The 25348-nt window shown below is 52.1% G+C and overlaps 1 protein-coding gene across 4 annotated transcripts in view; it reads left to right on the forward strand.

The window, feature by feature from the left end:
• The first annotated feature begins 561 nt into the window (after positions 1-561).
• Positions 562-25348, forward strand: part of Arhgap23 (Rho GTPase activating protein 23) — a 98046-nt gene continuing 73259 nt past the window's right edge. For 2 of the 4 annotated variants that reach the window (XM_006533865.3, XM_006533866.3), the window contains exon 1: positions 11742-11872. In XM_006533865.3, coding sequence (XP_006533928.1) covers positions 11810-11872 — 63 coding nt within the window. In that variant the 5' untranslated portion in view covers positions 11742-11809. Of the gene's footprint in view, positions 736-11741; positions 11873-25348 lie in introns of those variants that run through there. The other 2 variants (XM_006533867.3, XM_030246200.1) reach the window with 2 other exon arrangements.

The raw sequence follows: 25348 nt of genomic DNA on the forward strand, positions 1-25348 counted from the left end.
AGGAATCTCCATCCATCTCTGCTCCCCACCCCCATATGACAGCCAAAGTCCTTAGGGCACATTTACAGAAAAGCTGGACCTTGGCAACAAGGAACTACCTCTGCCAGCTGCCTGTTCTCACTGCCATCGCCCCGTGGAGGGCCACAGTGCCTGCCTGTGTTCAGTAGTCCGTGGGTATGTCTGCAGGCTCTCAATCTCTTTAAGTGGCCCATTGCCATTTGGGCCATCGGGTCAGCTCTGCCACCAAACATCTTGGTTCCCTTGGTCAAACTCCTTTCCTGACTAGCAGAATCTTCTCCCCATTGAAGAGACCCCAGGACAGGCAGCTCGGGATGTGGAGGCAGGAGAAACCCCTGGATATGTTAGGCCCCGGGATGCACTGTGTGTGTATATATATATGTGTGTGTGTGTGTGTGTGTGTGTGTGTGTGTGTGTGTGTGTCTCAGTGAGACTCCGCGCAGCTGGTAGCGGGTGCCTTCGGGTACGAAGTGTGAGCTCGTGGAACGCAGCCCCCACCCGGACTGGGGGAGACGGCGGAGCCCGCGGAGGGGCGGAGTCTGCGGCGGGGCGGAGCCCGGGGCGGGAGGGCTGGGGCGGGGGAGTCCAGGCGCTCCTGGCGTGGCTCGCGGTCGCCGGGTGCAGCTGCCCGGCCAGAGTGCATGGAGGGACCGCCGCCCCCTGCGCCCCTTGGGGCCGGCACGCGGAGGACGGCATAGCGGTCACAGCATGGAGCAGGTCAGCGGATGTCGGATACCGGCGCGTGTCTGAAAACCAGGGCAGCGGGCGCGGGTGACCCGGCGAGGGTGGGCGAGGCGGGAGCGAGGGCCGGACCACGAGGGAGGGGTGCGGGCGCGGGAGCTCGGGGCGGGGCTGAGCTGGAGAAGAGGGATGGGGCCGAACCACACCGAGCTGGTGCACACAGGCACACGGCGCGCTCTCGGGGCACTCCCCCATCGCTGATAACCAGGGAAGCAAGCGCAGAGGGTGCACTCTGCACCCCTCCCTACATTTAGAAGCCCCCATCTCCAGTTGGGAAGGGAAGCCCCTAGACCTTGCTCGCTAAACCTAGGGCTGAGGGGCACGGGCTCTACAGATTGGAGGGCTGGCCATAGAACTCCGTTGTTCCCCAGGTCCCCACCCTCCAGTGGGACTTCAAGATACAGCGGCCCTTCCCCCTACGTGTCAAGGGACTTCTCCCAGCCTGTCTGCCTCTTCTCCCAGTTACAGCAGCTGCAGCAACTGCTGCCACCATTTCATGACAGTGAGAAGATGGGGTGGGCTAGAAGGCTCGCCACATGAGCCCCAAAGGCAGCACGGCAGCCTTGGCCAGGTGGGCGGCTGCTTGCCTCTTACCCAGGTTCCGGGCACGGGACTGGGGTGTGGGCTAGGCTTAGTGACCAGGGAAGGGCCCCTTGCTTGAGCTGTCACTCTTCAAGGAGCTCTGCGTATCCACCCACCCCCACCCCACCCCGAGTCTGACCAGTCAGGCCAGTGAGTAGGAGGCTCCGATTCTGGCCCAGAGCCCTAGCTCTAAGAGGGGCAGCGAAGGGTGAGGGTGGAGTGTCCGCTATGCCCCCAGCAATGCTGACTCTATAGGGTCCTTGGGTGGGGTTTGGAGTGGCAGAGTTGGCTTTTCTGTCATTAGATGAGCCGGGAAATGCTGAACCTGTCCATGTAACCGTCTTGTCCCTGCTCTGGGCTCCTTTCAGCTGCTTGCTGTGGGGTCTTGGACTCTTTAGGTCTCTCCCCTCCTAGTGAGCTCTGGTTCCCCACACTGTTGCAGAGGGGGTTCAGGCATGGGCTACCTGTGATAGTGAAGAGTCAGCAGATGGATGACCCTAAATTCCGGGAGGTTGGGTGGCATGCTGTGCTCTGGTTTTCTTTCCTGGGCTGGGCTGTGAGGTTTGGGGCGGGGTCATGGGTTGCTCCCGTCTCTAGGCCTGTTTGGCATCTTGGCCTTAATTTAAATGGCCAGTGGCAGCTCCCAAAGCACCAGGCCTGGTAGGGGGAAGGGGACACAGCCCCTCGTCTTGCTGTGTACTGATGGACGCACGGGAAGGGGAGCCACTAAAGGCCACTGAGTTCTTCAGTATAAAATCAGTTTTATGTTACATTATGAATTTCATGTTTTTCTTAAGGGGGAAAAGCTAGGGCTACTACTATTTCCTGTCTTTCACAGCCCCACCCAAGTATGCCTCCAGATGACCTATTTGCTCCAGCATCTTCATGCTCTTCCTCACCATGCCCACCACCGTGCCCCCGGGAGTGGGACAGGAGGCTGAATTTTCTTTCTTCTACTCATCCTTCTTTTTGGTGTCACCATGGAGCCTGGGCTGCATTCCCTAGTGCTGGTGTTACAGGAGTGTATGTATGAACCTGGCTTCAGGCCCATGGGACTCCTGACCTGGCTCCACAGAGCGCTGCTGGCAGTCCTGGGATGTTTGTCTCCAGGCCACTGTGAGAGCTGCCAGCAATAGAGAGGGATAGCCTCTGTTGAAGAGCAAGGCTACTCAGCCTGGAGCCTTCCAAATGTAAGCACACTCTTGTGATGGGCGCAGTGTGCGGTGATTCCTGGTTCGGAGTGGAGGTGCCAGCCTGATATGTCTAAGACCTTGGGGTACTCTACACCCAGTGCCCTGCCAGCCTCTCTGCCAATGGCTGGTGTTCAAAGCTGCCCGGAAGCGTGGTGGTTCCTAAGGGGTGTTTCCGAAACCAGAGCTGCAGCAGCAGCAGCTCCTATTTTAAGTTTCCCATGTGCTGAGCCCCCTTGTAAATCAGAGAATCCTTTTATAGTGCAAGAGTCTCCCTGGTGTGTCTGCTTGGTATGTGTGGATTCTGGCATGTAGGGTTTCCTAAAGGGGAGCCTGTCTGGAATCTCTCCCAGGGGCTGGATTTGCCAGGTTCCCCCAATCTTGTGGCCAGCCCCGCCCCCTTTCCTCCCCAGTGGACTCCCCTCTTGCCACCCAGGGCTGGCTCAGGGCCAGACAAAGGAGATATAGGGGCAGCTGCTGGGGATTTCCAGACTGTCCAGGGGCGGAGGTGGGGGGAGTTAGGAGCCACCCACCCCTTTCCTCCTCTCTCCTTCCCTCCCTCTCTTTCCGTTTTCCTTGTCTCTCTGCCCCCCTCCCCTCTACTCCTTTCCTTCCCTGAAAGGAGGGCAGCCTGAGAGTGGAACAGACTCCTCCTATATGTGTGTGTGTCGGGGGGAGATGTTAGGGGGGAAAGCCGAGTCTGGGTCTCATATAGGACTTCAGGATCCCTAGTACAGAAAGGGTCTGGCCCCTCAGCCCCCACAATGGAGAGCAAGGTCAGACTTTGCTTGAGTCCTGAATCGGAGCTGGGAGAACCTCTTAGATTACTTAGCCTCTCTGAGCCTGTTTCCTCATCCACAGTGGACCTAATTATATCCATTTTACAGTGCTCTCATGGGGTTAAGTAAAATTAGATCAAAAAGACCATCCTCCGCACTAGACACAGTCCAGTTCCTCTCCCTTCCATCTTGGTGTTGCAAAGCCCTGCTAGCAGGTACCATGACCTCTGGGAGCTGTTGTTTAACATTGTGCTCAGCCACTTAGTCCATGGCCCAGTTAGGACCCTACTGATGGCTGATGACATACAATTAGGATCCAACTGAGTCCCCACCCCAGACCTCATCTCTCTGTGCCACCTCATAGGTTTTCCTAGCAGGCAGACAGTTCTGATGGAGCAGGTGATCTCTTCCTGCTGTGACACTTGGGCAGGTTTCATGTGACTACTGTCAACCCAGGGAAACTGCAGTCTCCTGTTCCAAGCCTGCTATCCAGGGTTGCTGGGCTAAGGACCCCAGCTGTTTGGCAAGTCCCTAATGCCTTTGGCCCGAACCTAGCCAGAGGTCTTTAGGCTTCCTTCCCAAGGTGTGTTTACCTTGGGATTTCTGCCACAGGGACAGGTGGCAGGGATCCCGGGGGCTGGCATCCTTTTGAATGAATGATATCCCCACTGACCCCTTTAAAAATACTTTGCGATGTCCTTCACCTTTAATCCCAGCACTCAGGAGGCAAAAGCAGGCTGTTCTCTGTCAGTTCAAGGTCACCCCCTAGTCTATATAGCAAGTTCCAGGCCAGCCAAGGGTACATAGTGAGACTGTCTAAAGAAACAAAACAAAACCACCAACCAGATGAACAAAAGGTTGTGGTCTGCTGAGTGGGTATGTGGGTTTGCCCAGGCCTGTGTCCCACCCCTTCACTCCTCCCTCTGCCTTTTATCAAAGGCCTTCAAGGGTCCAGGGTTGCCCCCAAGGCCACTTCCTTCTTTTCTAAGTGTCCAGCTTCACTCTTGTTTTGCTCAGGACAGAGATTGCCCCACTATTTCAGCACCATCCCAAAACATCCTTTGTGGGTCCATTACCCTCCCTAAAATAAGGGTTCCTTAAGGGATTGCATCTGCTGTTTAACCAAACTGCCCCGCCCTTCCATCACATTCAGTCCACGTGCTTTGGAGATGTAAAACTGTGTGTGGGGAGGGAAAGGTGGGGCAGTGTTTCCTTTGAGAGACCTCAGAGGATCTAGGAGCTGAAAGCCCGGGGTGCTAAAACCAGCTTTCCTATCTAGCCCTGCCTTCCTTTCTTTCTCCACCAGGGGGCCCTCGTTTTCTTATATTGGAAGGGCCGCTGCAGAGGCCAAGTTCATGGCCCTTTGGCCCTTTAATCCACCCGTCCATTTTACAGACAGTTCCCAACATATGGTAGCTTGAGAGACAGCTTCTTAATTTTTTTTTTTTTGAGACAAAGTCTTGTTATGTAGCCAAGGCTGACCTGGTACTTGAAGTGTTGACCAGACTAGCTTTAAACTAATTGACAACCACCTCCTACTGCAGCCTTCTGTGTGTGGGATTAAAGGTATATGCCACCACACCCAACTCAGTTTTCATGGTTTTGACTTCACCATAGTGTAAAAGCAATACAAATTCAGCAGAAACCACATAAAATAAGGTGTGGTGTACCCCAGGCTGGCCTAGAACTCTGTATGCAGCTGGGGATGGATGACCTTGAACTTCAAATCCCCTTCTCTCTACTTCCCCAGAGCTGGGGTTATAGCTATGCACTACCATGCCCAGCTTCCACAGATGGGACACAGGGTTTGATGTGTCCTAGGGGAACGCTCTTCTACCAACTAAGTTACATACTGTGCACTTGTAGTTCAGCTTTTGACCTCTGACCCTTTCCTGGGGTTATAAGGGGTTATAAGGCCCTGTCTTCGATGGCTGGGGTGGGGGGGGACCAATTTGAAGCCCTCAACCTATCGGGAATCAATCTGAAATCTGCACTGTTTGACTCAAACAGGGTGTTCTGCAGGATGGGCCTGGAATGAGCTATGTCGACCAGGCTGACCCAGAACAAGCGATATAGACCAGGATGGCTCAGAACTCACAGAGATCCAACACCTTCTGCATCCCAAGTTCTGGGATTGGACGAGAAATCTAGGATGGTTTTGATGGAAGTGAAATTGCACCCGAGTGTGGTGTTTTTCTTACAGCTCCAGGGTGTCTCAAGTCTGTCACTGAATGAGAGCCTCCCCTCCCTCTCTTGCATAGCCAGAGGATGGAGAAGGCCTTACTGATGCATGTTAAAGGATAAGGTGGAAGTGCAGAGAATGTAACTAGGCCTCAGAACTAGACAACTGCCTGATGAGAGGGACCGACGGGGCATCTCATCTCAGGGCTCCTGTGACATCCTGTGACACTGTAAATTCCTTGCCAACACAGGCCCAGGCCCAACACCAGGAGTCAGCCCTGTGGCGAGTTCTGTGTCCTCCTGGTCCCTGTGCAGCTCTGAGCTGCTTTTCTCCCATCTGCTCAGTCTCCTCCTGTGTGCCCACAGTCTCTCTCCCAGGCCTGTGCTTTTGAATGCTTGGTTTAATCTTTTTTGATTATATTGTATGTGAATGGGTGTTTTGCCTGCATGTGTGTCTGTGCACCATGTGCGTGTCTAGTGCCAGCGGAGACCAGAAGAGATCCTTCAGTCCCTAGGAGCTGGAGTTACAGATGGTTGTGAGCCACCATGTGGTTGCTGGGAATTGAACTCAGGACCTCTGGAAGAGCAGCCAGTGCTCTTAACCACTGAGCCATCTCTCCAGTCTTCCAATGTTGTTGCTTTCTTTTTTTTTTTTTTTTTTTTAAAGATTTATTTATTCACCATATGTAAGTACACTGTAGCTGTCTTCAGATACACCAGAAGAGGGAGTCAGATCTCGTTACGGATGGTTGTGAGCCACCATGTGGTTGCTGGGATTTGAACTCTGGACCTTCGGAAGAGCAGTCGGGTGCTCTAACCCACTGAGCCATCTCACCAGCCCTGTTGTTGCTTTCTTAACAAAACATTTACTGATGATTGTGTGTGTGTATATTTGTGAGCACATGCATGCATATACCTCCTTCTATGTACATGTGGAAGTCAAAAGACCAGTTTGCTCTTGATTTCGCCATAATAATCTGTGTATTAAACTCAGGCATTAGCTTTGGTGGCAAGTGTCTTAACCCGCTGCACTATTTTGCTTGTCCCTACATTTAAAACCACAACAACATTGTTTTAAAGGTATGTTTATTACATGCATATGGGTGTTTTGTCTGCACGCATGTCTGTGCACTCACCGCATATGTATGTGCCTGGTCCCTGTGGGGATCAGAAAAGTACGTCAGATCCCCTCGAACTGTACTTGTAGATGTGTGCAAGCTGCCATGTGGGTGCTTGGAACTGAACTTGGGTCCTCTATAAGAGCTGCTGATACATCTCGCCAGCCACCCTTAAAGTACATGTCCTAAAGATTGCTTTATTTACTTATTGAGACAGGGTCTCACTATGTAGCCCTGACTGTTCTGGAGCTCCATCTGTGGATCAGACTGGCCTCAGACTCATGGAGACTCAGCTGCCTCTGCCTCTTAAGTGCTGAGATTTAAGGCATGAACCACTACACCAGGCTACTTATTTTTATTTTAGGTGGATGAATGTTTTCCTGAATATATGTATGTGCCCCAAATTTGTATCTGAATCCCACAGAGGCCAGAAAAGGGGAGATGACTTTTAACTGCCAAGCCATCACTCCAGCCCCTCCCCCTCAAATTCTTTTTCCTTTTCCTTTCTTTTTCTTTTTCTTTTTCTTTCTTTCTTTATTTTTTTGAGGCAGGGTTTCATTATATAGCCCAGGCTATGCTCATACTTGCTGCCTAGAGTACGATGACTTCTGACTTGTGATCCTCCTGCCTCAGCTTCCCGAGTGCTGAGATCACAGGCCTGGGCCACCGTGGCTGACTCAGGATTCCTGTCCCATGCCTTCTCAGGGGCCTGCTGTCATCTGAGCTATCTCATCTTCCCACTCAAACAGCTGCCTGCCATGCCATGCCCAGGTGCCCTTGGATTGTCAAGTTGCCTGCCCTGCTCCCTGCCCCACCCCACTACCTCTCTTGCTCAGCTTCACCCTCTCCCTGAAGCCCTGCCTGTCTGCACAGTTTGACTTCCATTGGCTCCCAGTTAACTTACTAAGAATTCTCTCTGACCCACGTGATGCCACTTTCCTGTGTTTCTCTTCTGTCTGTCCCTAAAGGCTGGTGTTCCTGCAGGTACTGTCCTGCATATGGTCCCCTCATCCCCTTTCCCTCTAGGGGACTCTTGGGCTGCTTCCCCCGTCTCACTAGACTTCCTCAGTCAAGACTCTAACTCAAGCCAGTCTTCCAGAGAGGGACCACACCCAGGGTTTAAGCAGCCAGTAAATATTCCACCAAGTGTGGATTAAGTATGTAGACTCTGGAGCCCAGATGCCTGGGTTCAAATCCTGTGTGGGTTTGCATAAGATGCTTACTTAACGCATGCCCATAATCTTGATAGTATACTTGAAAAGCTGAAACAAGCGGATCATGAGTTCAAGGCTAACTTAATGAGCTCCAGGCTAGACCAAGCTTATAGGTTGAGGACCTGTCTAAAAACTAAAAAGCAGTCGGGCAGTGGTGGCGCATGCCTTTAATCCCAGCACTTGGGAGGCAGAGGCAGGCAGATTTCTGAGTTCGAGGCCAGCCTGGTCTACAAAGTGAGTTCTAGGACGGCCAGGGCTATGCAGAGAAACCCTGTCTTGAGAAACAAAACAAACAAACAAACAAACACCAAAACAAACAAAAAAGAAAGACTTATAGACTAACTTGTTTCACCCCAGGTCCAAGCCCCCCCTACCACCTAACTGTAATCCAAGTGTTACAATGCCTGGAGTTCCTCCATCTCCACACATGCATCAGTTCCTGTCCCCCTCTGCCCTTAGCTCCAGAGTTCCAAGGTACAGTGCCCCCCTGGCACAGGGTCCTTTCCTCCCAGAACAAAGGGTTGCCTCTATAAGGAGAGCTGATTTGAGCTGAGGCTGTGGGGGCAGGGAGGAGGGTGGTGGCCCCTTGGGGTGCCCCTGGCTCACTTTTTCCAGAGCCTGATGCCCTCAGACCCCTACAGGAGGCGGTAAGAGGAAGTGAGCTCACGCTGACCGGCAGGCCAATTCCTCCCTCCACAATGCACAGCAAGAACCTCCTCCACCCCTCCCACTTCCCAGAAAGGGTTCTCTCCACCCTGCTGCCCCTCCCACCTCTTCCTGCACCTTGACCTGCACCCCCCTCCAGCCATTCCTATCCATCTCCTCTAGCCTTCTTCCCCTGGTACACTCCCCCCTAACCCCACCTATCCCAGCCCCTGGCTCCTGTCTGCATATTCTTCAGTCCGCCCAGAGAGCCATTTTCTCGCTCTATGTTCTGTGGGGTCTGGGAAAAGGACACTCCCACTGAGTGGGTGATGATTCTCCTGGGAATCCCCTTTATCCTCATCTTTCTAAACCCCTCCACCAGCCCAGTCACCACCACTGTTGACTCAGTCCCATCCCAGGGGGCAAGAGACCTGCAAGGGTGTGGCAGGTGGCATTGGGGATACTACAGGGCTCAGGCCCTGCTCCTTCCCTTCACTAGCTTGGTCATCCTTTACCATGATTCTATGGTGAGACCCTCTCCCGCCCCCCAGAGCAACCAAGGAAGGCTGGAGAAACCGGAGGGCTGTCTGCAGGAGCCGCCCACCCCCCAGCTCTGTGGGGTTCCGAGGAGGCTGAACTGACCTGGAGGAGGGGAATGGAGAGAGAGACAGGCTGGGGAGAAGGTTCCCCACGGACAGAGGCTGGCGGGCTGGGAGGGCTCCTCCTGTGGTGTGTGTGGTCAGGAAGCGTGGAGGGATGAGGAAGGAAACAGGAGGATGTGAGAGACTGGGCTGGGCGCAGGCACTTAGGTTTTGGCCTGGCCTGGGCAGAAACTTGAGGTAGCCCCTGTGTTATGTTCTCTCTGGTACACAGTGAGGACAGGAACTGAGGACGGTAGGAAAGGAGGTTAGGGGTGGGGGTCGGTGTGTAGCAGAATAAGGGGCGGAGAGCAACAAATATCAGAGACTTTGGGACTTGGTGACCTAGTAGGTGAAGGGGGAAGGAGACAGAAGACTCTAGAACAACTTCAAGGCTTAGACTACCAGACCATTTGTGTAGGATGTTCCCAGGAGAGTGAACAGGCCAGGCCTCAACAGGCCAGCACTCACAGGTCCTGAGTGACTGCTTTGGTTAACACTTAGGAAGGCCTTGCCTACCATGCAGAGTCTTTACGATTTTGTTCAATGGAGAAGGAAACTACGGTTCAACCAGCTTAAATACATTTGTGATTTTTGTTTGTTTTGTGGGTGGTATATGTGTATACTGTGTTCCTGGTTTTTTTTGGGTTTTGGTTTTTTTTGTTTTGTTTTGTTTTTGTTTTTTGTTTTGTGTGTGTGTGTGTGTATGTGTTTGTGTGTGTTTGTGTGTGTGTGTGTCTCTGTGTGTGTGTATATGTGTTTGTGTATGTGTTTGTGTGTGTGTGTATGTGTTTGTGTTTGTGTGTGTTTGTGTGTCTGTGTGTGTGTATGTGTTTGTGTGTGTGTGTTTGTGTGTCTGGTGTGTGTGTGTGTGTCTGTGTGTGTGTGTCTGTCTCTGTGTGTGTGTATGTGTTTGTGTGTGTGTGTGTTTGTGTGTCTGTGTGTGTGTGTGTGTAGACTGAGGATGACATTGAATATCTTCCTCAGTTACACCCGACCTTCTTTGCTGAGACAGGGTCTCCCACTGAGCCCAGAACCCTGGAGATCCTCCTGCCTCTGCTCCCTCAGCACCTGGATTACAGATGTGAGCTGCTGTTGCCCCTCTGCACCTGGTTCCATGGGCACTAGGGATCCAAATTCATGACCCCACAGGTGCGTGGCAAGCACTTAACTGAGTCACCTTCTCAGGGTCCTTTACTTTGCCTTTGTTTTTTGCTTTGTTTGTTTGTTTGTTTTTCCCCAGACAGGGTTTCTCTGTGTAGCCCTAGCTGTCCTGGAACTCACTCTGTAGACCAGACCCCCCACCCCCACAAAAAAAAAATCCTGTAAAAAAAGGTTTAGGAAGAAGTCAGCATGGGCTGGAGAAAGAGGAAGAATGAGAGTTAGACAGCAAAAAGAACTTCCCAGCTTGATGAAGGATTGTGTTGGGCTATGTGAGCCAGGGGGAGCAGGATGGGGTTCTTTCTGTTGGAGGACTGTGAAGTGAGTGGCTGGTTCAGGCCTGGAATGTCTCTTTAGGACTAGCTCCCACTGAAGCAGGAAGGCCGGCTTACCGGTTGGGAGTGTTTCTTCATAGGGCTGTCTTAGTGGAGTGGATCTTTGCAGGACCAGAGGTCTGAACCATAGCACTCACTATGACGGGCACCAAAAGTCTGCGGTGTCTGTCCGACCTCCCTTCTAAGCTTCACTCGGCTGCCACTGTGGGACCCTGTCTAAGATTCTTCCTGGGAGGGGATCTTTTCTAGATGGGGGCCTACTCCAAACCGTATCTGTTGTGCCTCAACTTCCATGACTTTCTAGAGCAGAGGTTCTCAGCCTTCCTAACTCGGCAATCTTTTCGTACAGTTCTTCATGTTGTGATGACCCCCAACAATAAAACTATTTCGTTTCTACTCCCCTCCCCACCTCCCGCTTTGAGACAGGGTTTCTCTGTGTAACAGCCCGGACTGTCTTGGAACTCTGTAGGCCAAGTTGGCCTCAAACTCAGAGATCTGCCTGCCTCTGCCTCCCGAGTGCTGGGATTAAAAGTGTGTTCCACCACTGCCTGGCTTAGTAGCTACTTGATAATTGTAATTTTGCTACTATTATGAATCGTAATGTAAATATCTGATATACTACCCTGATATATATCTGATATGCTACCCCTGATGAAAGGCTCGTTCAATTCCCAAAAAGAGTCACGACCCATAGGTTGAAAACCAGTGCTCTAGAGTATTCCCACCAAACTTTGTCCGTTCTTTCCCTGTCTGAAATGAGATCAGGATCGACCTCACAGGCTTTCTGGACCTCTGGGTCCGTTTCTGTTCCTTTCTGGCTGCCTTTCCCTGTGCTATTTACTGAGTTCGGTGCCCTCATCCACTTTCGTGCTCACCAATCAACTTCTATCTGGGTAGGTCCCTTAGAGGCCCTCTCCAGAAGCTTCCCCTGAGACCTTATCTCTGGTCAGGCTCGGTTCTGACCCATGGCTCCACGGTCCGTGTAGACCCCACGGTCCGTGTAGATTCCCTTTACTTTTCTATGGAGCGCGTGAGGAGCGCCTGGTCTGGAGTTTGGCTTCTACGGGCGGGGCGGGTCTGGTCTGGGGGCGGAGCTATTAGAACCCGCCCCTTCTAGTCCCGCCCCTCTGTTCCCAGTGCCCCGCCCCCTGGGCCCCGGCCCGTGCCCCTAACAGTGCCCTGGCCGCAGAGCCTCCACTGCGGCCCGATGAATGGAGTCGCTTTCTGCCTGGTCGGGATCCCGCCGCGTCCGGAGCCCCGGCCCCCCCAGGTGAGGGCTGACCAGGGCCCGGGTCAGCTGGGCGGGACCTGGGACAACGTCCGGGCTGGGGTCACTGCGCCCCCGTCGGTGGGCACTGCCGTGGGAGCTTGCTGTCCCGCTGGAAGAACAGCTGCGCTAGGCAAGGGCTTTGGAGGCAGGCGCCGCGTAGGGGCCCCGACGGGCCCGGGGCTACCGAGCCCGGGGCCACACAGCTGGTGGTGGTGCCAGGCCCTGGTCGGCCAGGCAGCAGGGGTGGGAGGCCCGCGCGCCTTTTGTCCGGGATTTTCAGGCGGGGCGCCCGCCGTCGTTTCCTCTGCCCAAGTTTTCGTTTTCCGTTGGCGAGGCCCCCGCACAGCTGGAGCCACAGGGAGTGGGGGAGGGGTCCCGGGGCGGGACGTCCTTGGCTCGCCCCCTCCGGGTGGGGCTGCGTTGTAGGCTTCGGGGCTCCGGACTGGGACCCCAGCCCTGCCCGGCCCTCCTCTCTGCCCACTTCGGCTGTGGGTGGGTCCGGGAGTGGGGTGCCAGGGGCATTACTCAGCGCTGGGCTGCTCTGCTTGGGTTCTTTCATCTGCCAGCTGCTGGAGCATGGGAGGGGCCTTCACCTTCCACAACAGGGTCAGCCCCCTGCCTTGGAGTCTGGCTGCTCCTGTTTAAGTCCCCTCCCCAACGCCCCCCACCGATCCCTCATATCACAACAGCAGCAGAGTAAGCTGAAGGGCTGAAAAAGTGTCTGGCCAATAGTTTTTCAGAGTTTGGAAAAGATGTCCCCTGGGGTCCAGTTTGAGGGTCAAGACCAGGACTGAGCCTCTCCCTCTTTTGACACTCCAGCGGGCTCCTGCCCTCTAGGTGTTGGTCCAGCGGGTATGTACTTTGCAAACTCTTTAGGAGACTCTGGTGTCTTAACTGGATGTATTAAGTTTTCCCTCGGTCGGCTTCTTTACCCCGCCCTCCAGCCAAAGTGTGTTTCCTAATTATAAACTTGAAATTCAGGATGGACAGGGGGCAGGAGTGGAGGTCATTAAGCTGGAGTCCTCCGGATTCTCCCCCCACTCCCACCCCCACCAACGTGTACTTCATCCCTGTCCCCTTACAGACTCCACCCATACCCCCTGTAGGCTTCTGGTGGGAGGCCTTTGATCCCACGTGGTTCTCCCCTCTGCCAGGGCAACAACCCCGTTTTCAAAATGGACAGAGCTGACAGCAGGAGATTTGAATCTCCACTGCAAAACTAGTCATTTGGCCTGAAGACTTGGCCCAAAGGCCCCGGCCCTGGTGGCTCCCTCCAGTTGCCCACATGTGGTTGGATCCACCACCAGATGGCTGGGAACTCAGAGATCCTGTGTTCCAGGCCCTACCTCAGTGGATGGCCTTCATGCAGGGCTAGATTAGAGGGTCTTAAAGTATGTGAGTTTGTGCCTATTATATTTTTATTTTATTTTACTTTTTGGTTTTTCAAGATAAGGCTTCTCTGTGCAGCCCTGGCTGTCCTGGAACTCTCTCTGTAGACCAGGCCGGCCTCGAACTCAGAGATGCATGTGCCTCTGCCTCCCGAGTGCTGGATTAAAGGCGTGCACCACCACCGCCCGGCAATGTTAGTGCCTATTTTACAGATAAGGTCTGACCTAAAGGTATGGCGATATTGTTGGGCTGGAACCTGAGTTCTGGTGGTCTTTAGGGCAGGAAATGAAGTTGGGGGAAGGGAGCACTGGAGAGACGGCTCAGCAGTTGAGAGCACTGACTGCTCTTCCAAGAGGACCTGGGTTCTATTCCCAGCCCCCGCGTGGCAGCTCACAACTGTCTGTTACTACAGGATCAATCACCCTCACACAGACACATGCAGGCAAAGCATCAGTGCACATAAAATAAAAATAAATAAATTATAAAAAAATGTTTGAGGGGAATGTTTTTAGGAAGACAGCCTGGATCCTGCTGGGGTGGGGCAGGTTTCATGGTTCCAGCTTCAGCTGAGGACGCTGGACCTGGGGAACAAGCCTTTCGTGTGGGCAGTATGGATGAGGGAGGCCTTCTCTGTCCTCTCAGGGCAACCCTGAACGCATGGGGAGAGGATGCAGTGATGTTGGCAGAGCTGGGAGTGGGGGTGAGGGAGGGTGTGGCATAACAAAGCAGGGCAGTGTGGGAGTGGGCAGTGGGTTGCCTCATCATCCCTCATTGCAAGGATACTTTGAAACTTCTTGTGTAAAGTTGAAAGACAGACTACAGCTGGGTGTGGTGGGGCCTTTAGTCCCCGCAGAAGCAGAGGCACAGGCAGGCAGAAGTCTGAGTTCTAGGCCAACCTGGTCCACATAGGGAGTTTTAGGGCAGCCTACAGAGAGAAACCCCATCAATGACGACGACGATGATGATGATGATTAGTATAAACGATAGATTTCAGAGCGGATGACTGGACTAAGTGTTACACTAAGTGAAGGATTGGGGCTGGCTCTTCAGGAGAACCTTCCAGGAGCAAGTTTGTGAGGTGCAGCACCCCAAAGCAGTCTGTTGCATGGTACAGGGATGCTTCCTCCAGTAGGTGGATTCCTGTGATGCTGGATTCCAATGCAGGTATCCAGAGAGATCCAGAGAGCATGCAGACATATTCAAATGAACACATACATTAGTGCTAGAGGTTTTTTTTTTTTTTTTTTTTTTTTGGAGATAGAGTCATTCGCTATGTAGCCTAGGCTGGCTTTGTCTGTCTCAGCCTCCTCGGTGATATGACTAAGGTCTGATGGCAGTTCCTTGGGGGCAGGATCTGGGTAGCTCATTCTTTGATTTGTCAGAGTATTGCTCTCAAGATGGGTACTGTCTTCATTGTCCCATTTACAGTTGAGGACACTGAGGCGCACTGAACTAATAGTAAAGACCAGAGCAGGGGAGGAAGGGGCCACCAGCCGGGTTCTAGCGTCAGGACTGGCCCTCACGGTCCAGCTGCTGCCACACCCCCTGAGTCTGTGCCCGTTTAGGAGAATCCAAGTCAACAACCATCCTCCTGCCAGTTTGGAACTTGGTTGCTTGTTTTGGTGGTCATCAGGGTGGCACAGGGTGGCACAGCCTCAGGTACCTCCACCCCCAGGCAGGCCACCCGCGCTCCAGCCTGTGGTAGTCCCTTGGTGCTCTCTGTCCAGTGGTGCATCAGCCCTGCTTTGCTGGCTGCAGTGGTTCAAAGGTGAGGGATTGGCTCTGTCAGGGATTTAGACAAAGCCTGGTTGTAATTATCTTGCCCTGCCACCCGACTCTGTCATGAATAGAGCCTGTGGGAGCCGGTGCTGCCTCTCCCCATGCTCACCCCCCCTCCCGCCCGTCAAACAGCCCGACTTTAGATCTAGGCCCCTGTTTCTCGTGAAATTGTGCCAGCGTGTCAGCAGGGCAGTGCCAGGCTGTACCAGGAGGACATCTCTAGCATCTCAGGCAACATCAGGCCCAGATGGCCTGGGCTTGGCTATGGCAGAGTTTGAGCCTTTGGTGGTGGTGGTGGGGGGTGTTCATTACCTGTCAGAGTGGTTAAAACGAAAGGGCCCGTCTTGCTCAGCTTCTCATGCTACAGGGGTAAGGATGCTGGACTGTACCATGATGCTCAGCCTGAGGGGCTCTGAGGCCTAGGCTGCCAGGCTTCTGTCCATGGCGCTGTTTCCCCCACACCCCACCAGTGCTAGTTTCTGGTACGGAGTCCTGGGGGTGTGGCAGAGATGAGTGGACAATGTGTCCTGTTCATCTGTGTCCCCAGTGCCCAGCTCAGCGCCTGGCACAGCGCAGCCCTCCATAAATGTTTGCAGGGCACAAGCCAGAAGCCTCCCCCACTGGTCTCCTGGGGTGACCCGGGCCTAGCTCTCTCCCAGGCACAGTTTTCCTGTCAGACTTGAGTTAGTCAAAGGCAAGATCATATAAAATATGCTCGGGGTGCTTCATGCTGGGCAGGTGTGTTATTGCATCTCAGCTGATACAATGAGATTCCTTGGCTTCGTAAGGTCACACAGTGAGAGACAAAGCCAAGGCACTAAGCATGCTCTTAACCTCATTCCAACTGCCTAAAGGTGTCATGTCTGTCTCGTTACCCACACACTCTGGCACCCGGCCAGTACCTAGGGAATGTTTGTTGACTGACTGACTAACTGGATTCATAAACGGTGAGACAATGTATGACAACCCACAGAATCCTGTACCCCATCCTCTTAGGAAGACAGCCTGGGAGTGTTGCTGTCTTGTCTGCACAGAGTGCCAGAGCCATCCTAGGCTGCCAGGTGCCACTGTCCTCAAAGCTCCTGGCTTCCCTTGCTTTCACTTGGAGGGAGTTTTTCCTTTCCCAGAGTTCTGAGGCAAGACTGTGAGCGGAATCAAAGGCCTGCGTCCTATCCCAGTCCTGACCTTAGCTCAGGCTTAGCTTAGGATTGATACCCTAAGCTGGCTCCGTGCTCTACTCCCTGGCTCTGTGTCCAGCCATTCCCATCAGCTCTCCTCCTCCACCTCTGCCTCATATGCCTGGATTAAAGACACGCACCACCTGCCCCGACTGAGGACTGAGGTTTGAGTCTGGAGCCTTGTGCATCCGAGACACGTGCTTCCTCACTACCTACACATCTGGCCTCGTGTTTGCTTTTATTTTTTCTTTTTTTTTTTTTTTTAAGATTTATTTATTTATTTATTATATGTAAGTACACTGTAGCTGTCCTCAGACACTCCAGAAGAGGGAGTCAGATCTCATTACAGATGGTTGTGAGCCACCATGTGGTTGCTGGGATTTGAACTCCTGACCTTCGGAAGAACAGTCGGGTGCTCTTACCCACTGAGCCATCTCACCAGCCCGCTTTTATTTTTTCTTTTACTTCACTTTATTATTTTATGTGTATAGGTGTTTTAGCTGCATCTGTGTCTGTGCACCACACGTGGAGGTCAGAAGAGGGCATCTGATCCTCTGGAACTGGACTTATGAGTGGTTTGTGAACCACCATGTGGATGCTGGGAATCAAACCTAGGTCCTCTGGGAGAGCAGCTAGCACTCTTCACCAGCAAGCCATCTCTCCAGCCCCTTTATTTTTTATTTTGAGACAGAATCATGTTAAGTTAAGGAGGCTGGTCTCTGTAGCCGGGTCAGGCCTTAAATGTCCACCCTTGTGTGTCAGTCCTGGGATTATAGCCCTCTTATCCAGCTGCGCAGTTATCACCTATTTATCTCTCAAGCAACAGGTGTTGGATTTCCAGCCTGCATCTGTCCTAACCCTTGGGCCCAGGGACATCTTCAGCTTCCTTTAGCTCTGACATACCTAGGTTGTTGGGTCACCCTTCCTTTCTGTTCTTTTTTTCCTGGTCTGAAGTAGCATTAGTCAGTTAGGCCCACCCCCAGGCTACAACTTCATCTGCTCTTAGGGACCTGAGCACTGTGAGATGTTTGGCATTCTACCTTCTGACCCAGCAGATGGGCCCTGGGAGATGAGGGCCTGGGGCCTGGGCCGGCTATGCCCTTCAGGCCCTCGGGATCCTGGAACACCCTATGGTGGAGTGTTTGGTTGGGCCTTAGCTTCTTAGCTCTTTTTTAACTGTAAGCCACCGATACTGTGTGGCTTGGGACACTCGTCTCCAGTGTTTCTTTCATGTGAACTTGAGGCTTGAAGCTTCCAGGTGCTTTGTGACTGAGCTAGGTCTTAGCTCTTGGCCTTTAGGTTTTTTTTTTTAAATGTGATTTTTTAAAAAAGATCTATTTATTTATTTTATGTATATGAGTACACCATTGCTCTCTTCAGACACAGCAGAAGAGAGCATCAGATCTCATTACAGATGGTCGTAAGCCACCATGTGGTTGCTGGGAATTGAACTCAGGACCTCTGGAAGAGCAGTCGGTGCTCTTAACCACGGAGCCATCTCTCCAGCCAGGCCTTTAGTTTTTAAAACCTCAGATACAATCCATCAGCCATACTAAGAGGCCTGAGCAAGGGGAATCAGGCCAATCGCTACCGGCAGCCATTGCTAGACAAATAACAGTCAACGGATGGAAGTAAGAACACAGGCTTTGTTGGAACCCATGAGCTGTAACCCCAGCACCTGGCTCAGTAGCACCCATTCGCAGGGGGTGGCAGCTCACATCTTCCATAACCCTAAAGAGTTATGGATCAAGCTGGGCAGTGGTGGCGCAAGCCTTCAGTCCCAGCACTTGGGAGGCAGAGGCAGGCGGATTTCTGAGTTTGAGGCCAGCCTGGTCTACAGAGTGAGTGCCAGGACAGCCAGGGCTACACAGAGAAACCCCATCTCGAAAAACCATTAAAAAAAAAAAAAGAAAGAGTTATGGATCAGAAGTTCAAGACCATCCTTGGCTACGTAATGTGTCTGGGGCTAACCTGGGCTACATAAGACCACACCATAAACAAACAAAAGAGGCGTTTATGGCCAGAGTAATCTGAAGAGAAGTGAGCGAGCCTGGAAGTAGTGAGGCCTCTGTCACTGGAGGTATGCAAGCCCTGCTGGACCATAATGTGGACTAGTAATAATTCTGGCACTGAGCTAAAGGTCAGTGCAGAGCCCCCTGGGGGGCACTACTTGGGTGTTTACACTGTGTCACAGCAGTTAAAAGGACTGTTTCCTGGACTTGTGCACACTGGGGACTGAGCCTGTGGCCAGATACCTGCCTGGCCTGGAAGGAGCACTAAAGGCTGGCTACTGTGGTTGGGGCTAAGTGGCTTCCCAGAGGCCAGATATCCCTGAACAGGCTGGCTGCAAGAAGCCCGGAAGGTCTTGTGTGATATGATGTGGTCTGGAGAAGGCAGGAGGCCATTCTAGAGCCAGAAAGACTGGGTGACCAAGGAGCAGGGAGGCACTGGGGCCACTGGTCCTCAGGCTGCCTTCTTGTCCTGGGTTTGAGTACCAAGGGATGGGTGAGTCCCCTGGTCCACCGACACAGCCTCATGTAGCAGGGGCCTGCCTCAGCTGCTCCCTGTCTGAGTCTGGCCTGTAGGAGTGGAGCTGGGGAAAGAAAGCCTTAGGCCCAGTGCATTTGGGGGCATCTGGGGGTCGGGGGAAACAGTGGAGCCTTTGTTGACAGCTGCCAGGAATCTGGCGGAGAAGCTGGCCCTGGGTTTGGCTGGGTTCTCCACAGACTGGCCCTCTTTGAAGTGACCCTTTCAAAGCTCAGCCTGTATTCTTGAGAGGAGAGAGAGCTTGGGCAGACTGGGCAAAGGGCTTGCTGGCCTCTGTGGCGTGGACAGGGGGCAGGAGCCCTGTGGGACCCAGGAATGTGGTGGGCTAGGGTACATGTCAGAGCCATGTGAGTGGTCAAGTACTAGGGGTCTGACTAGTGACGAGTCGGGATGTCATTTCAGGGAAGGGCAGAGTTCTTTCTGGCTGGTGCCTGGTTTCTTTCTTTTACCCAGCAATTTGATTTATTTCTATATTGGGCTCCCAAACCAGCACTGTGTTCTTGTTAATTCCCACCACTGCTGGGAGAGCCGCTTGGGAGACTAGGGCAGGACCACAGGACCCGGAGGGGCGGGGCGGGGATCTGGGTCAAAGGGGCTTTCCCCGCTCCTTAGAGTCTTTGGAACGCTGGGGACCCCACCTCTGAGTGGAGACACCACCTCTGAGTGGAGACCCCCCTACCTGAGTGGAGATCTCCTACTTCTGATCAGAGACCCCTGTGTTTCCCCAAATGTCTCCTTATCAATGAGGAGGCAAAGATGGTTTGCCCAGGGGAGAGCTGGAGGGAGAAGAAAGGAACAGCTGGTCATGGAGGGTACCATTCCCATCTCCCTGTTTATCCTTTAGGGAACGTGAGGCCCAGAGAAAAGGCAGGCTTAGGAAGAGAAGAAGTAGAAGAGAAGGAAGCAGAACAAACAAAAGCTGTCATGGGAGCTAGGCCGAAGCTGAAGGATCAAGAATTCAAGGCCTGGACAACTCAGATGAGATGCTGTCTTGAAATAAAAAGGAAAGCGAGAAGAGGGCTGTTGATTTATCTCAGTGAGAGAGTGCTTGTCTGATGTGCACAAAGCTCTGGGTTCAACCCCCAGCCCTGGATAAACTGGGTGGTGGTGCATGCCTGTAATCCCAGCACTCAGGAGGATGTTAGAGCCCAGCGCCATCCACTGCTCCGTCTCCGTGAGGCTGTGAACTCACAGAGATCCGCTTGCCTCTGCTTCTGAGTGCTGGGATTAAAGGCTTGTGCCACCATGCCTGGCTTAATTAACTTAAAAAAAAAAAAATAAAGAGTGGAAGACAGAAAAGGTGACATCCAGGTAAAGAAGGCTTCCCAAGGTTTCCTGAGGGAGACTGTGAGTGTTGGGGTGGAGTGGTGTGGACAGGGGAACCGGCCAGCCAGCCTTGTCCTACCCTGATGCTAGGCTGCCTAACTTCCTACTGACTGTAGCCATGAGATGCAGAGTGGCGGTTTGGGGACAAGGGATCGGAGTGTTTGTAAGTGGGTTGACCAGATCTCACTGCGTAGTAAACTGTAACGCTGTAGAGGTTGTAAGTGTACCATGATGGTCACACACAGAAACTGCCCAGTGATGCAGTTCTCTGAAGGTGTCACACAACTGTCCTCACACTGACTTAAGGAAACCTTCTGGAGGCGTGGCCTCTGGTTCCTCCCCAGAGGGGGTGGGGCTCTCTGTGTTGCTCCCCGTATCTTGAGCTGGCATCTACACAACTGAGCCCTCATTAGCTCTAATGAGACCTTGGCCATGGGCCCCTGTGCCCTGCTGCACCTGGGGGAGGAGTTGTGACAGCAGAGGGTGGGCAGGTGTACAAGAAGGGAGCTATGGGGATAAGTCACCAGGCTGGTGACAGAGCCCATTCATTCATCCGCTTCCTCCCTCTCCAGCCTTGGCCTCCTGCACTGAGTCCCAGGGGCCAGGTCTCTCAGTGCTAGGGACTAGCTTATCTGAGGGACCAGGCTCAGCCTGGGGCCGCCAAGGACATTCCCAGGCATGGCTGGCATAGTTGTCTTCCTCCAACCTCAGCCCAGGGCAGCAGAGGAGGCTAAATGCTTGGGAAAGATTGGGCAGTGGTAAGATCTTCAAGCAAACCAGCCTTCATCTAGTGGGTGGTCATTACGTATAAGCACCCTGGGCTCCACACAGCCCTGCCCTCAAGGAGTTCCTTGTCTGCTTTTCCTATTGCCCAAAAGCCAGACAAAAAGACTCCACTACGATTTTTATAAACAATAGCCTGTGAGATTCCTGTCTCCATTACCTGCCAGTCCAGACTGTTCCCACGGCCCCCTAACCTAAAATATCAGCGTTAGAAGACCCTGGCAGGCCAAAGGAGCAGTGTGGTACAGAGTCAGCAAGGGGGACCAGAGCCAAAGAGGTTAAAATACACAGATCACTGATTCAGTTCGGATCTGGGTGGCCTTGCCTGGTGCTGGTTTTATTTACTTATTCCAGTCTTTTGACAGGGTCTGTGTAGCCTTGGTCAGGCTGGAGCTCAGGGGAATCCCCTTGCCTCTGCCTCTTGGGTGCTGGGATTACATATTATTTAGCCTCACAAGAGCACATTTTTGAGTCTGTAAATACCTTGTAGTGGCCCTTGAACATATACCTTCAGTGTCTTCAATACTTTACAAATATTTTTTAGTTTTTTAAAAATTTATCTTTCTTTTCTTACCTTTTCTTTTCTTTTGTTCTTCTTTTCTTTTCTTTTCTTTTCTTTTCTTTTCTTTTCTTTTCTTTTCTTTTCTTTTCTTTCTTTTTCTTTTTTTTTTTTGATACAGGGTTTCTCTGTGTAGCTGTGTAGCCCTGGCTGTCCTGGAACTCACTCTGTTGACCAGGCTGGTCTTGAACTCAGAGATCCACACATCTCTGCCTCCAAAGTGCTGGGATTAAAGGTGTGCACCACCACCACCCGGCTTGTTTGTTTGTTTTTAACTTTTAAAAAATTCCATGTCTATGAATGTTTTGTCTGTGTGCATGCCAGTGCACCACGTGCGTGCCTGGTGCCAGAAGAGGGCGTCATAGCTCTTGGAACTGGAGTTACAGATGGTTGTGAGCCACCATGTGACTGCTGGGAGTCAAACCCAGGTCCTCTGGAATGGCAATGGATGTTCTTAACTTCCGTGTCATCTTGCCAGCCTCAAAAATTAGTATCACAATTTTTTTGAGACAGAGTCTAATATATTCCAAACCTGTTTCAAACTTGATTATTGGCCAAGGATGACCGTGAACTTCTAGTCTCTGGCTTCACCTCCCAAGTGCTGCCGTTAGTGAAAGTACCACAATGCCAGGTTATATACAGCTGGGAACCCAACTCAGGGCTTCATACACGCTATGCAAGAGTATCAGCAAATGAGCCATACCCCAAGTCCCCAAGAACTCTTTAGTAAAATACTTTCTGTTGGGTAGATGTTCAAAGGCCATCACTAAGCAATGTATATTTAATATAAAAACAAAATAAAAAACCAAATTCTGAGAGAGTAAATATGTCACTAGCTCAATAGATAATTCTTTCTGAATCCTATACCTGTCCTGTAGTTACTGCTATATTGGCTGACACAAAATTGCAGGGGAGATGACCTCCCATGGCCCAACACAGGCCCACCTGTCACAGCAAGTGCAGTGAGCTGCAATCCAAGGAGGACTAGCATAAGGGAGAGGAAGGCATCCCTGTGGTGGCTCTGGTAAATGTACGCATACGCGTGCGAGCACACACACACACACACACACACACACACACACACACACACGCACACACACACAGAGCCTGGTAGGATCCTGAGATAGGATAAGATCCCAGCACTCTGGAGGCAGAGACAGGTAGATCTCTGAGTTCAAAGCCAAGGCCATCCTGGTCTACAGAGAAAATTCCAGGACAGCCAGGCCTACATAGAGAAACCTTGTCTCAAACAAGCAAGCAAGCAAACAAACAAATAAAAGATAACCCCGGGTCCCGACTCTATTAAAGAGCAAGCCTTGGGCTGGTGAGATGGCTCAGCGGGTAAGAGCACCGGACTGTTCTTCTGAAGGTCCTGAGTTCAATTCCCAGCAACCACATGGTGGCTCACAACCATCCCTAACAAGATCTGACGCCCTCTTCTGGAGTGTCTGAAGACAGCTACAGTGTACTTACATATAATAAATAAATAAATCTTTAAAAAAAAAAAAAAAAAAAAAAAAGAGCAAGCCTTGACAGTAACCAGAGAACAAGGGCTTGAGCTACTCTAGAGCCACCAGTGGTGACCTGGTGACATCTTCCCCTCCCACCCACCCTGGTTGTCCTGGAACTCACTCTGTAAACCAGGCTGCCCTTAAACTAACAGAGATCTGCCTGCCTCTCCTTCCTGAGTGCCAAGATTAAAGGCATTTGGCATCACACCACCCCTTCCATGCTCCTTTGTGTTAGACAATATGGCAATGGCCACAGGACAGGTGTCTGTGTGTGTGTGTGTGTGTGTGTTGTGTGTTTAAACACTTTTTGCATTTGTGTGTGTGTCTCAACTTCTACCTTGTGGGGTCTGGGAATTGAGTAATTTATATATTTATGTTTGTACTTATTTAGGTGGCTTAGTATTGTTGTGGTGATGATGGTGATGGTGATAATGTGCATGCAGGCAGGTGGTTTGCCTGCATGTTTGTGTACCATGTGTGTGTGTCGGGCCTGAGGAGGTCAGAAGAGAGAATCGATCACTTGGAACTGGAGTTACAGATGGTTGTAAGCTGCCATATGGGTGGTAGGAATTGAACCCAGTTCCTTGGAAGAGCAGCCAGTTACTCTTAACCATGGAGCCATTTTTTCCCAGCCCCTGGTTGCTGTTGTTTTAATTAATTATTAATTTTTGAGACAGTCTCACTAAATTGTCCAAGCTTGCCTAGAACACAGTATGTTTCCTAGGCTGCCCTTGAGTTCTCAGTGCTCCCTGCCCCCTAATACCACATCCCCAGTTCCAGGATACTGGCATCCTCAGCTTAGGCAATTCTCTGAACCTTGTTTCCACATCTGCTCTGTTTGTTTCATGTCTACCCTTTTGATCTTTATAAATTCAGACTGCTTTTAATTTCTGCAAATCCTTTGGGGACTGCTGAACTGAAACTTGCTGGGCAGCAAGTAGGCGCCAGGCGTCCAGCCGCATCCTCTGAGGGACCCTGAAGGGTCCCTTACAGCTCAGGAGGTGGAGGTTTGGATAGGGAAAGGGTGAGATCAGGTTTACACAGAGTGGAGACTAGCCTCAGGCTCTGTGTGACCCTTTACCTAGTGAGCTAACCTCTCCACCTAGAGCCCCACTTGGTGATAACCTTTCCATTGTCCTAGATTCGTCTTTGAAATTTGAATTGTTTGGGGACAAATAGGGACAGGGTAGGGCCGAAATTCGACTCTCAGGTACCTTTGGGGCAGGGACTGGCTCAGATGTTTCCTAAGTGCTCAGCTGTTTGTGAGCTCAGACCTTTAAACCCCAAGGCTGACCTGGGGCTAAGGTAGTGAGGAATGGCGTCGCAGGGAAGCAGAACCTTATTAGGGCAGTGATGGGGATGGGAAGGTCTCCAGTAGCCCCGCGGCATCATTGGGGTTCGGCTCTGGGGTGACTGATGACGGCCGGCCCTGGCCGGGGCTTACCGGCTTAGGAAAGGCAGCCGCCTCAGCTTGCGGGTGCTGCCTGGGGTAGAGTAACCATTCCGTCCCAAACTTGCGGTAGGCAGGGATCCACCAATGAGAGGTGCCTGCTGCTCTTATTTTGCATGGCCACGCCCCTCATTTTCTTGGCTCAGCCCTGTCAAGCAGAAGCGGTTTCTGCCTCCTGGGCTCGCACCTCATTTCAAGCCTGGTGCAGTTTGTCCCATGGGGCGGGGTGGGGGTGGGGGTATGCGACCGGGCTGGCAGCCTGGCTGCACTATTCATAGCTCCGGGGCAGGCGTACTTCGCATATTTGTCGCTCTTCACGTCTGGCTGGACCATCCCGCTCTGCTTTCCTCTGTCCCCTCCTCCCTCCTGCTCTTCCATCTTATCCTTTCAGCTTATCTCAGCTGCCTTCTTGTAGTCTGTGCGTGTTGAGGCCGGACAGCCGGCTTCTCTTTGGGCGGGTGGACCTAGAGGGAGAAACTGATAGCAAGGATGCATGAGATGAGGTGGCCAAGAGCCTAGGCTTGGCCTGCCACAGGTGACTGCCACAGGAAGATGCCACATTGTGGGACACTGGGCTGACAATGTGAGGATGGGGAGACTAGTCGGGAGTCATGGAAAGGAGGCAGAGAACTGTGGGAAAATATAGATGAGTACTGTGTCTAGCATGTTTGAAAACAGATGAGGAGGGCTTGTAGCTGGAATACAGAGTGTGAGGAGAAGGCGTGGCCACAGAGGATGGAAGCAGATTCCTGTCTGTCCGTGTGTGCCCTGCCCCCTTCTATACTCTAATGCGTCCAATTTTGGATGTGGTTCCCACCAAAAAAAAGGACAAAAAAAAAAAAACAAAAAAAAAAAAAACCCTGAAGTATGGGTGTGGTAGCACAAGCCCGTATTCCCAGTACTTGAGGGCTGGAGATACGAGGATCAGAAGTTCAAAGACATCCTTGGCTAACT

Source organism: Mus musculus, chromosome 11 (genome assembly GCF_000001635.26).
Source record: "Mus musculus strain C57BL/6J chromosome 11, GRCm38.p6 C57BL/6J".
NCBI lineage: Eukaryota > Metazoa > Chordata > Mammalia > Rodentia > Muridae > Mus > Mus musculus.